Raw genomic sequence first — 13,140 nt, 5'->3', positions numbered from 1 at the left:
TGCCTGTGCAAATAAGTTAGCTATCATTTTTTTCTTTAAGTCAGAGCTTTCCAACTGGTATGTAGGAAAGGGCTACAGGTGTGTGGTGATATTGATCCCCTTAGCCCTTATGGCTGCAGGTCTATAGGTCTAAATTCTCGTCTATTGACCACAATGTGCCATACAATTATTATGGGTGTCTGTGAATGACTGTAAGAATAAAATTGAAAATACCGTCTTGGATTACTTTTAAGCAAATGATTAATTTTAAAAAGTTAGTTTAGGTACCTTTAAATCTTAAGATATTACTTACATACCCAAGGAGATAAAACTCTAAAATTAATTCTGTATTATAATTCAACACCCAAAGACAAATGATGAGTGCTGCTAACTTAATTTTTCCTCCTTTACAAGTATACTAAATGTACTAAAATATTTGAAATAGATTTACCAAAGATATACTGTACTGGGTAAGCTTCAGCACTTAAATGGTACTTTTTGTCTGAATTAAACAGTAACATTACGATCACTATTATATAGGTATAAAAAGGAAAATTACATGAAACATACCTGTGGGGCATATCCAGGAGGCACATAAATAGGAGGCACAGAACCATTTGGGGACATCATTGGAACCTGAGCAGGACCTGCATGGGTCACAGAAATGATGTATTAATCCAGGATTACTTAGCAAGCTAAAATTGAAAACAATCTGAATTACGTTTTGAATTCTTCATCTAAACACTCAAACTAATAGTGACTGTATTACTATGAAAAGAAATTTAGATGTTAAAAAACAGAAAAGTTTAACTTATAAAGTGCACTGATTGCTCTTTACCTATAGTTGTTTCTCAAACTTGCCTAGTGATCATAACAGTCACCTGGGGGGCTTTTTAAAACACACAGGGACTTCCCTGGCAGTCCAGTGGTTAGGACTCACGCTTCCACTGCAGGGGCGTGGGTCTGATCCCTGATCAGGGAGCTAGGTTCCCACTTGTGTGTGGCATGGCCAAAAAACCCCGAAAAAACAAAAAACAAAAAAACCCCCCACAGATTTCCAGGTTCTCCTACAGATCGCTGTTTAGTATGCTTACAGTAAATGGGGGTCTTGAATCAGCATATTTACTTTACAAATATCCAAGGTGATTCTTATAATTGTGCAAGTTAAGAAACACTGACCTAGAGGAAACTCAAACTAAACTTTGCATATAAAATCAATGAAAAATACAAAAGGCAAAAATCAAAAGTCAAGAGGGAAAAGCAGTAAGAGGAAGAATAGTTAGAAATTTGGGATTTGCTTTGTTAGGGTTAAAAACCTCTTGTGAACGTTTAAGTCATGTCTGTGGGGGCTTGAGAACAAAGTTAGAGAAATGCTATACATGCATATTTACCCAAAGAAAATTTTTTTGTTTCTTACACTGAAAAGTTCTTTAAAAAAAAACTCAGCTTGTCTTATTCTTCATTTCCTTTCGTTTTTATAGTGATATCCTTTCCAAACAACTTTCAAAAATATTATCTCATTTCCCTTCTCTAATCAGGCACTCTTGGAAGGTGTGTTTTATTCTTTCTAGGAACTAAAATCTTACTTGCTTTACATGACTTTAAAAAAAGAATATCTTACCCTCAGATCCTTTTTTCCCCCTGTAACTTTAGACTGCACTGTCCCCTCACCCACTAGTTTTTAATAAGTTGAAATGAAACCTTCTCAGAGAGCTTTACTCATTTCTAGGGAAATAAAGGTACCCAAGAGTCTGATGAAGAATGTAATGAAGGAAGAGTTCCTTTTATATGTAGATTTCAACCTGCAGAGTACATATAATGGATCCTACTCATAAAAGAAACCAAGGAGGAAAAGCTAAATCACAGGACAGAAAAGAAACAAATTTCACTGGTAGCATTATACATATTTCAGAAAAACAGAATGAAGAGCATGGAGGTTACAGCAAATCAGATTACAGCCACTCTCCTCTTTCTACGGAAGGGGGAGGGGTGAGGACCAAACAACAAAGTAGTGGTGAAGGCTGGTGAAGGTAGGGGAAGGAAGGTGAGAGGTGGGGGAAGGAAAGAAAAAAGAGAATGTAGGAAAAAGGAGGATGCAGGTGGGTAAGTACTAAATAGTGGTAAGGAAAGGGTGAAGAGAGAAGAGGGAGAAGGGAGGGAGGAGGGGGAGAGGATAAAGGCAGGAGGGGAGGGAGGACGAGGCAAAGGAGGAGAGGTAATAGGAAGATAAGAGAGAAGACAGGAGGAAAGTGAAAAGGGCTGGAAGGGAGGGAGTGAAGGGGAGGGGAAGGAAAGGGGTGGAAGAATGTGGGAGGAGGAAAGGAAAGAAAGAAGAGGCAGGTAGTAGCAGGAAGAAAGTAGGGAAAAGACTCAAGTCGTTAAGAGGAAGTAAGGAGTGATGTGTATGTGAGCAGACTACCAAATTATACTATATATGACTATAAAATAACTTTTCAACAATACTTTTCCGATCTAAAACAAGCCCACCAAATACATGAAGTTGTTCAGAATATTATCTTAAAATACCTAATACTAACTTACTATGTGCCAGGCCTTTTATGTATTTTTTTTCTCCTCATAATCATTCTATTAGGTAAATATTATTACTCCTATTTCCAGATGTAGAAATTGAAGCAGAAAGGTTAATACAGCCCTAGTGGTAGAACTAGGATTCAAAACCAAGGAGTTTCATTTCTGAGGATATCTCTCTACTATGTATTTAGTAAACACTAAAATATGCAATTTGGCAACTGATACAATTTGAGCCTTAAGAACTATGCTCTGATGCTTCTAAGGAAAATTAAGGCCTTCTTTATCATCATATCCTTGAAAAACAAGACAGAAGGAAGAACAAAATTTTTCTACATATAAGCAACATTACCTATAAATTCACTAAATAAAACTTGTGAGGTGCTCTATATCTCTAGGCAAGAAAGGCTTCATCCGAAACTCACCTTTTAATTTCTATACACTGGATTCAAGAGAAAATGACAGCAGTTTTAAAGTAACGCTCGTTTACTTCTATTAGCTAATTTATATAAAACTAGCTTTCTGAATCCTGAGAGCTGGCTTAGATATTATTCAGAACATGTGAAATTTAGCTGAGGACCAGAAAGAGAATTCACTGAAAATCACATCTATAATCTTAATAAAGGAAATTATTCTGTTGAGCTTCTACTATATATGCCAGAGACTGTGGTTCCTTGCGTATGTGGTCAAATTTAATCCCTACTTCAAGTCACCAGAACAAGCTTTTGTTTGATTTTTAGCCTTCAGGGTAAAAAATAAGTTATTACTGATTACATTTAAAGTTGTAAGACTACAGAACTGCTTTGGGTTGCTCTTCTTTTACTAAAAATATGAATACATAAATACTAAGTAGTTATAATTCAAACCATTTTATACTTTGAAAGCTGCTAAAATCTTTTATAACTTAGTAGTATAAAATTCTACTTTATTCTTTAATTATATTTAAGTGTGATACTGAAAAGAGAACAAAACAAACCCAATCTAAAATAGACCAGCAGTAAATCCATTACTAGTTGCAGTCCAGGAATAATGATTAACTCATATCCCTATGAAGTAATCATTTCACTTTAGCAAGTGAATTTTCTTACCCTGAGACAGAAATGGTACAAGGTTAGATTAAAAAAAAAAAAAGACAATTCATGTGTATCATTATTTAATATCTAAAATACTGGTGTGAAGTAACATGCAACACTGAACACATAAAACTCCCATTGTATAAACATAATAAATATAAGTATTCATGTTTAGAACTACAATATTTACAGCACCACTTCTGTTGCTCTTCCTGTATATAGTAGCAAAACTCTAAAATCTTGCTTACTTAATGATGCAAAAGTTTGATTACCTCCTTAGTTCCAACAATACTTTTTAATTTAGTAACTACTAAACCCCGATTAAGGTCAGTGAGGGAGATTTTGTCCCAATGAAGAAGCTACATCTGTTACTGATTGTACCATTAAATGCACATCTGGCAGGAGAGTGGCTATATCTGTATAACTGTAGATACACCTAGTAACTCCTTAATTATATAATTTGAGCAAAATCTACCCCAAATCACACAGCTATTGATTTTTAAGGGCATATTTCCTTTTCCAAAATCGTGCATAAGAGTAAACAACTCTATTCACCAATTATCTTAAGAAATTTGAGAAGCCTCAATTTCTTAAAAAGTGGCATCAATGATTTAATAAGGACGATATTTCACCTAGTATAATTTAAACTCTTTATTTTTTCTTTATTAGTATACATTAACATTTTAAAAAAACGAAACTAGAAATTTGTCTGGGTTTAAATTCTTAAAATGCAACGGGCTGCTGACGTGCCACACATTCCCTTTTTAAGCAAGCTTTCACAATGGCTTCCAAATAATCTGATGCCAATTTACAGATTTTAGTTGTAAAAAGAAAAGCCTAGTAAAGAAAAGGCTCTGGAATATAAAATATATTCTGTGGAATATAAAATCAGCTCAACTCTAAGTAAAGTCTAATCTTTTTATAACTACATGGCCACAATTTAAAATATTTTTACAGCGGTAGATCTGGCATCTATTGAAAAAACACATGGCATGACTTCAGATTAATACAATACTTTCTACATTTTAAAATAAAAGCAGAATGTTTAAAATCAGTCAGCAAATCTTACCACTCATTTTGTTTTTACAGTAGCAGCAGAGAAGAAAATCCAACAAGGAAACAGCGTAGTACACGTTAACAGCTTTAATTGGAGAACGACCGCGGCTTCTTTCTATTTTTTTTTTTTTTTTTTTGCGAAGCTGTGAGAGGAAAAGATCCTTTGACCGAGTCACGTGATGCATATCACGTGACCCGCAGTGACCCGCGGAAAGGGGGAAAAAAACAACCAAGCGTTCCTGCGGCAGTGTTTGGGATACAGTAAATGATTAAATGATTTCTACTGATTCTGCCTTCGATTTGACCATTTTAGGACTCCCTTATGAACCAACTCAAAAGCTCATCAAAATATACATGGAGAAATAGATATCTGATGTAAAACAAGTCTCTTTGTTCTTACCTTCCTCTGATAACATAATGAGCACTATCTACTAATTCGTTTTATTACCCAGGTGGCTGCTTTTCATTTATAAATTTTAGAATACATATAACACAACTAATTTACAAGATTCGCTCTGAAATGTCCTTGTGTAAATTGACCCACTCTCCACTCAACCCATAAGGAATGCCCTCCGTATACAAAAGAATTGTCTGTAAAACACAGGCTTGATCAACGTGTTCCTCAAACATGGGGTTTTTATTTCAGGCTGGCATTTAACCTCTCAAGCTAATAAAGGCTACCACTTTTATTGCTGGTTTTACTTCCTTTTTTCCTGATTTTTTGTTGTTGTTATTAAAGATTAACCCAGACATTAATACAGATACTTGGTGGATGGCATTCTCACTCATATCCATGAAATCTGAAAAGACAGGTCATGACTGGGGCTTAGAGCACTGTATTCAAGCATGTGTGGAGACCAGGAAAGAGACCACAGATGTTCAGTTACAAAAGAGGGGAATAAGACTGTGAGAACTTTTGGGGGTCTTTTCATTACTTTATGGTGCTATGCAGTTAAGGAAATTTATTAACAGCTAATACGCATATACAGGTAATGATAATGATTGTGATTTGTAACAAGTTGCACAGTGGAAAGAAAATGGATTTTGGTATCAAAAGATGTAAGTTTTAATACCAGCTTCAATATTTATTAGCAAGGCAATTTACTGCTCTTCTGTGAGTCTGTTTCCTTCTGTAAAAAGGTTAAAATAATCAACCTCATAGCACTGTTGAGAGAATCAAATTAGATAAATTTAAAGTACCAAATACGATTGGCAGCACTCAATAAATATAGTTATTATTATAAGTATCACTATATGTTTTTAAAAATAATAATGATATAGTGCAGAGTATATACAGGGCACTATCCAGTGTTTTACAAGTGTTAACTCACTTAATCCTCACAATAATTGAAGTAGGCATCATTTATAGGTTAAGGAAATTGAAGCAGAATGCAACTGAGTAACTTGACGAGGGCACACAATGAGGCAAAGCCAGGATACTCTAACAGTAAGGCAATATTTTAAAAATATGTAAACGATGTTGAAAGACTCAGTCTTCCAAAAAGGTAGAAAAGAACTGGCAAGGGATAACCTGGAGCAATAGATTTCAATAAATACTGGGTTGGCCAAAATGTGCCTTCGGTTTTTAAGTAAAAATAAAAGATACATTTTTCATTTTCACCACGAACTTTATTGAACAACATATTCACCCTTTTGTTCCACTACCTTCTGCCACTTTCAGGCAACTTCATAATTCCATCTTCCCAAAACTTTTTATCTTTTTGAGCAAAGAACTGTTCCAGGTGCCTTTCACAGTCTTCCAGGGAATTGAAATTTTTTCCATTAAGAGAATTTTGTAAAGACCGAAATAAATGGAAATCCGAAGGTGCAATGTCTGGTGAATACGGTGGACGAATCAGAACTTCCCAGCCAAGCTGTAACGGTTTTTGCCTGGTTGTCAAAGAAACATGCAGCCTTGGTTATCCTGATGGAAGATGATGTGTTTTCTGTTGGCTAATTCTGGAGGCTTTTCGTCAAGTGTCGCTTTCAGTTGGTCTAACTGGGAGCAGTACTTCTTGGAATTAATCGTTTGATTTTCTGGAAGAAACTCAGAGGACTCCCTTCCAATACCACCACGTACACATAACCTTCTCTGGATGAAGACCAGCCTCTGGTGTGGTTGGAGGTAGTTCATTTCACTTGCCCCACGATCTCTTCCATTCCACATTATTGTACAGTATCCACTTTTCATAACCCGTTACAATTTGTTTTAAAAACAGAACGTTTTCATTATGTTTAAATAGAGAATTGCATGCGGAAATATCATCAAGAAGGTTTTTTTCCGCTTAACTTACATGGAACCTAAACATCAAGTCGATTAACATAACCAAGTTGGTGCAAATGATTTTCAACGCTTGATTTGGATATTTTGAATATGACTGCTATCTCCTGCGTGGTATAATGCTGACTGTTCTCAATGAATGTCTCGATTTGATCGCTATCAACTTCAACTGGTCTACCCGACCATGGAGCATCATCCAGCGAGAAATCTCCAGCACGAAACTTCTCAGACTACTTTTGACACGTTTGATCAGTTACAGCACCTTCTCCATACACCGCACAAATCTTTTTCTTGCGTTGCAGTTGCGTTTTTACCTCTCTTGAAATAATAAAGCATAATATACCAAAAATGTTGCTTTTTTTCTTCCATCTTCAATATTGAAATGGGTAGACAAAAATTCACCAGTTTTGACAGGCTTTTTTTTTTTTTTTTTTTTTTGTGGCTGCGTTGGGTCTTCGTTGCTGCATGCTGGCTTTCTCTAGTTGTGGCGAGTGGGGGCTACTCTTCGTTGTGGTGCGCGGGCTTCTCACTGCGGTGGCTTCTCTTGTTGCGGAACATAGGCTCTAGGCACGTGGGCGTCAGTAGTTGTGGCTCGTGGGCTCTAGAGCACAGGCTCAGCAGTTGTGGCACACGGGCTTAGTTGCTTCAAGACATGTGGGATCTTCCCGGACCAGGGCTCGAACCCGTGTCCCCTGCATTGGCAGGTGGATTCTTAACCACTGCTCCACCAGGGAAGTCCCTTGATAAGCCTTTTTTAAAATGCATGCCGATATAACAGCTGTCACATACAATCTAACAAACTTGTTTTGAATGAAATTAAAGACAACTAAGTGCTACTACAGCCATCCTAACGGAAAAAAACTGAATGAACTTTTGGCCAACCCAATACATGCCAGACACTCCAGAGGAGATAAGACACTAAGGCAGCGGTCCCCAACCTTTTTGGCACCAGGGACTGGTTTCGTGGAAGACAATTCTTCCTCGGACAGGGCGGAGGGTGGGGAGGGGATGGTTCAGGCGGTAATGTGAGCAATGGGGAGTGATGGGGAGCGGCAGATGAAGCTTTGCTCTTGCCAGCCACTCGCCTCCTGCTGTGCAGCCCAGCAGGGGGTGGGGCTGGGGCTGGGGTCCCCTGCACTAAAGGATCATTCTCACCAGTGGGGAAGGGAAATTGTTACCTTCTAAGTTCCTACTAAAAGGCAAGGCTACCCTGAAGAGCATGACTTAATAGCGAAGAGTCTCCTGGTCTCAACAGTATCTCCTCATAAATGATGGATTCAGGGCTCCCAGTAAATCCAATCATGCCTGATCTTCAGGCCCTAAACAAAAACCAAGCCCCGGCAGCCCACTTCCTCATTTTGGCTCATGTTCTCACACAGCTGTGTTTCCATTTCTTGACTCTTTCTTTAACTGATGATCTCCGTTCCGTCTCAATTCTTTCCACTGTGCTCACTAGAACCTTTTCTCTAGTATAAATTCCCCTATATCCTCAACCTTTTCACAGCACACCTGTTCATGTGCTTTCTTTAAATGAAACCTGGTCTTCCTCAGGACAGTTTTTCTAGCAGCCACTGGGAGCAGAGGCTTCCCATTCTCCCCTGCGGCAGTCTCCAGACCCCACAAGGCTGCTTCCATTACCACTGTCCTTCCTGTTTCTTCTTTCTTGAGATCATGCCATAGGAACATACCACCCTCTACCCCTTCTCACTGCTGTCACGCTCAGTCCTCATTTCTTGAGAACTTTGGCATCATGTTCACAGTGTTTTTCCCAGCTCTTGCCCATCAGCACAATGACTTTCATGTTCAAGAAAACCTAACTTCAACTTTTCCTGAACTCTCCTCTTCCATTCTGTTTTTAGTAACCCATGTTCAAAGACATATCTTGGAACTTATCACTTAGAATTCCACTATTTCATCTTTGAAATCTTAAACTTTCATGTTTCCGTCTCTGGCCACTATATCTTTCATCTCTCCAGTTCTCTTTCTTCTACAACATCTGGTCTTCCTCATAATGATTTCCCGTTTCTCCTGATCCACCACTGTCTTCATGGCCTGATCTTTTTTCCCATTCATATCTTCCTTTTACTTCCCCTGCACTAAAATTCCCCAATTTTAATCAATCAAATAAGTATCTTCTCATAGACCTGAACTATAGAAATCAAATGGTACTCAGACTGGCATGTTTATAAATTTAGTTATATCCAACCTTAACTCAGCCATCAGCATTGCTCAGGAATCCTTTCAGGAAGTTATCCCTGGTTAAGAACCTATATCCTGTTTTCTACAGTGATTATCAGAGATCTTCACCACTTTCTAAGGACCTTCCCCAACCCGACCTCAACTATATATCTCAGCACGAAACTGAACTCTTTCAATGTTATTTACAAACTTTTCTCACCTCTTCTATTTTCAGAAGAATCACTGTCCCTTCACATTAGGTCAAAGCTATCTCTCCACTTCTACTCTTGATCTGATCTCCATTTCTTACTGGGGTCTTTACTTTATTGGTCTGTCGTCAGTACCCTCTTAACAAGACTTAGCTCTATACCCTTACTATCCTCAACTATCCCCACAGTTGCCACAGAGTTCTATTGCCCAGGATTAGCAACAGGGTCCATACTTTCAAGGACCTTTCAGTTATATAGCAAAAATATAAGTTAAATGTATTTTATATTTCCTAAAGACCTTGTTAATTCAAGAATGTGCATCAAACACTTTTCCCATAGAAATAAAGTGAGAGGATGCACTGAGAATATCACAATTACAGGAAAACATTATGCAGTGATGAGCATTCATTTTCCCTTTCTACCTGATTATATGACAATTTTAACAAACTTAAAATGCTCCTGCTTTTTATTTCCTCAACACTGTCTCAAATATTTTGCAGAAGGCTCTCTTAAATTAAGAGCATGACATGTCAGCAATTGTATGGACTTCTTGATAATATTTTAATGCATTAACTATTACCATTCCTGAAATAATGATTTTCAGGTAGGCTTGTCAGTGTAGCACTATACTTGGGTGACGCTGTTTATAAGCACTTACTGGGTACCAGGCACTGGTCTAAGTGCTTTACAGACATTAACTCATCTAATCTGCATAATATCCCTGTGAAGTAGTATGACTATTATTTCCATATTATAGGTGAGGAAACTAAGATACAAAGAGGTTAAGTAACTTGCAAAGTCTCACAGCTAGTAAGCCAGCAATAGAATTAGGTGGTCTAGTTCTGTAACCCATGCTTTTCAACATGACATTACTCTGCTTCGGTTGTTTAGGATATAACAAATATTAAAAATTATAAAATGAATGAGAAAAATTGCAGAATACCAAAATTCACTTGAAGATAAACCACAAACAGAAAAGCAATGAACATTTGGATGGAAGATCCCACACAATACACCCCAAATATCTGTTAGTTACATATAATGGTAACAAAGCAAAATGTACCTAAATGTATCTCACTGAAATTGAGAAGAAATTGAGAAGAAAGATCCTAAATATTTCTACTAAGTGAGGGATATCATATGGAAAATAGTCAGTGAATTACTTAATAACGAAACCTGTTCCAAAAGATAATTTAAGGGAATTTAAGAGACAAACACAGCATCAAAAACAAAAGCTAAAAAACCCCCTAAAAAACCAACTGACCAAACAAACAAAAAGACCTCAAAACAAAACAGATGACAAACTGAAGAAAAGGGAAAATTAACATAGGGAAAATTAAGATAGAAAAAATAATATAAATAAGGAGTGAGGCTGGTATTACGTATGCCCTTTCTAGAGTTGGGCCATAAAACCTTTCTGGTTTGTATTAGCTGAAATGTGATTGAGATATCAAGGACCACACTGTCAAGCTAGTCCTCATTTTCTGCAGATGAAGTACATCTCAAACTGCATGGCCCCAGTGATTTGGCTTGAAAAAAACGAGAGCAGGTATAAAGTAATGCTGACTTTGGTCATAAATGAAATTTAGTAAAGCATCAATAAATGTAAAACTTTTAAGCAATGTATCCTCAAAAATAACTACTAGTTGCAAAATGAATAGCTAAATAGCAAGCCAGCTATTATCAGCTGACTTGTAGAAAGGGATTATTATCTGTGAAGCAAATGAGAAGCTGGAAGAGTTGACTATGATTTTATAAAATTTCTTCTGGCAATAAATAAGATTAGTTGTTTATTAAGGCTGCTCTTAGACTAATAGTAAGTCTGGGTCATTTGCATGTCAGAAAATTTAAGAGGCAGACTCATTCACCTTAGCAAAAAGTGGTTTCAAATCATATAAAATGTAAATTTAAAAGAGTGGGGGGACTTCCCTGGTGGCACAGTGGTTAAGAATCCGACTGCCAATGCAGGGGACACGGGTTCGAGCCCTGGTCCAGGAAGATCCCACATGCCATGGAGCAACTAAGCCCATGTGCCACAGCTACTGAGCCTGCGTTCTAGAGCCTGTGAGCCACAACTACTGAGCCCGCATACCTCGAGCTGGTGCTCCACAACAAGAGAAGCCACCGCAATGAGAAGCCTGCGCACCGCAAAGAAGAGTAGCCCCTGCTCACCGCGACTAGAGAGAGCCCGTGCACAGCAACAAAGACCCAACGCAGCGAAAAATAAATAAATAAATTTATTAAAAAAAAAAAAAGAGTGGGGATGTGAAGTATGTCCCTCTTCTACTCCTCTGCAAATACATATCTAATCCTCCAAAAGACTGACTCTGACGATGACAGTGGCGCTGATTCTTGTGGCAGTATTAAGGTACAGGTTCTGAAAAAGCATCTAAAGAACATGTGTTAAGCTTATGCAGCTTAGACCATAACTGATGAATGTCCATAGTGTCAAGGGACCAAGAAAAGGTTAATGAAGTCTGCAACTAATCAAGTGGTCTATGGGAGGGAGTATATTACAGGGGAGTGGCTGACAGCGGTATAGGCAAATAACCTCAGGAAGATAAGGGGAGCAAAGGATTGGAATCTATAACGTTATCTTGGACACAGATCAAACCTTGTTTATATTAAGTCTATTTGCTTGCCCGTGTTTTTCCTCTTTCGCCTTTCAGGAGCCTTAGTCACCTTGCAGATTGAGCCACACAACAGCATTTTCTTTCTCTAAAATTTCCCTCTTTACTTGTATTAAACTAAAGTATCAATCAACTTGACAAAAGTTTTATTCTATATTATGCATGCCAATAGGAAGCAGATGTGAGGATCATCCTAAGACCAGATATGGTTTGAAATGACTGGGGTGTGAAGGTGGCCGGAGGTTAGAAACCTAGATACTAGCCAGGGTATGGTCAATTCAGACGTCTGTGTTCTAATGTAGTATTTCCCAAGTATTTGTATTTATATGCCAATAAAATTTCAGAACAAATTCTGGGGACTCATTAAGGTAACCAACTTTTTATGAGACCAAGTAATGACATTAAAAGGAAAAAAGGTGGAAAGGAAGGACAGAAGGAAGGAAGTCTATCCTATATTATCACATAATTTCATTAAGATGCTCAAAACAGTAGAAGGGATTTAACTTCAGAATTTAAAAAAGTCTTTAAGTTAAATAAATTTAGCTTAATCACTACTACATTATCCTTATTTCTGCATTTCCTAGACTGATGAAACTTCCCCAGATCTATGAACAAGAATATGGGAATAACTCTCAGTAGTAAGAAAGGTAAGAATTTGTCCTCAAGGCTGACTAGCTTTGGTGATGGAAGAGGGAGGAAACAGAGCAGAGGTAGGGTAATCATATTATCATCATCCAATCTAGGACACTTCTGAAAGTGAAAGAGGTAGCTTAAAAAATCATTAAAATTATATAATTTGGAATTATTCTTTATTGATTGACAAATTGCTTTTATTATATTGAGGAACATGAAAAAGAGTTCTAGTAAAAATATTAAAAAATAAAATGCTTTATTAAAACACATATGCAAGTACACTAAAGAGCATTTTACAGGTTTCTTTAAATTGAACATCTGAATATTAAAGAGCAGTATAAGAAGAACAATTATTCTTAGTACATATCTAAGTATTTTAATCAATTTGTTAGCTATATCTGTCTCTAATTCCATATCACTGGTATTTAACTGAAAATTTTCCTTTTTTCAATGTAGTTTTAATTTTTTCATAAAACTGCCTGCAACTGTTGTATTTTATGGTTAATAAATTTGAAGCTACTGATACCTTCAATTGACTCTTTTCTATAATATTTAAGACTATAATGTTTATA

The 13,140-nt window shown here is 37.1% G+C and overlaps 1 protein-coding gene across 5 annotated transcripts in view; it reads right to left on the bottom strand.

Moving 5' to 3' along the window:
• The window catches only part of FNDC3A (fibronectin type III domain containing 3A), a 162,240-nt gene that overhangs the window by 63,790 nt on the left and 85,310 nt on the right, over positions 1-13,140 (bottom strand). For 4 of the 5 annotated variants that reach the window (XM_067713874.1, XM_067713876.1, XM_067713873.1 and 1 more), the window contains exon 4: positions 550-626. In XM_067713874.1, coding sequence (XP_067569975.1) covers positions 550-626 — 77 coding nt within the window. Of the gene's footprint in view, positions 1-549; positions 627-4,650; positions 4,739-13,140 lie in introns of those variants that run through there. The other variant, XM_067713877.1, reaches the window with a different exon arrangement.

Source organism: Pseudorca crassidens, chromosome 18, assembly GCF_039906515.1.
Source record: "Pseudorca crassidens isolate mPseCra1 chromosome 18, mPseCra1.hap1, whole genome shotgun sequence".
NCBI lineage: Eukaryota > Metazoa > Chordata > Mammalia > Artiodactyla > Delphinidae > Pseudorca > Pseudorca crassidens.
Note: the sequence above shows the minus strand (reverse complement) of the source record. Positions and strands in the feature narration are given on the sequence as shown.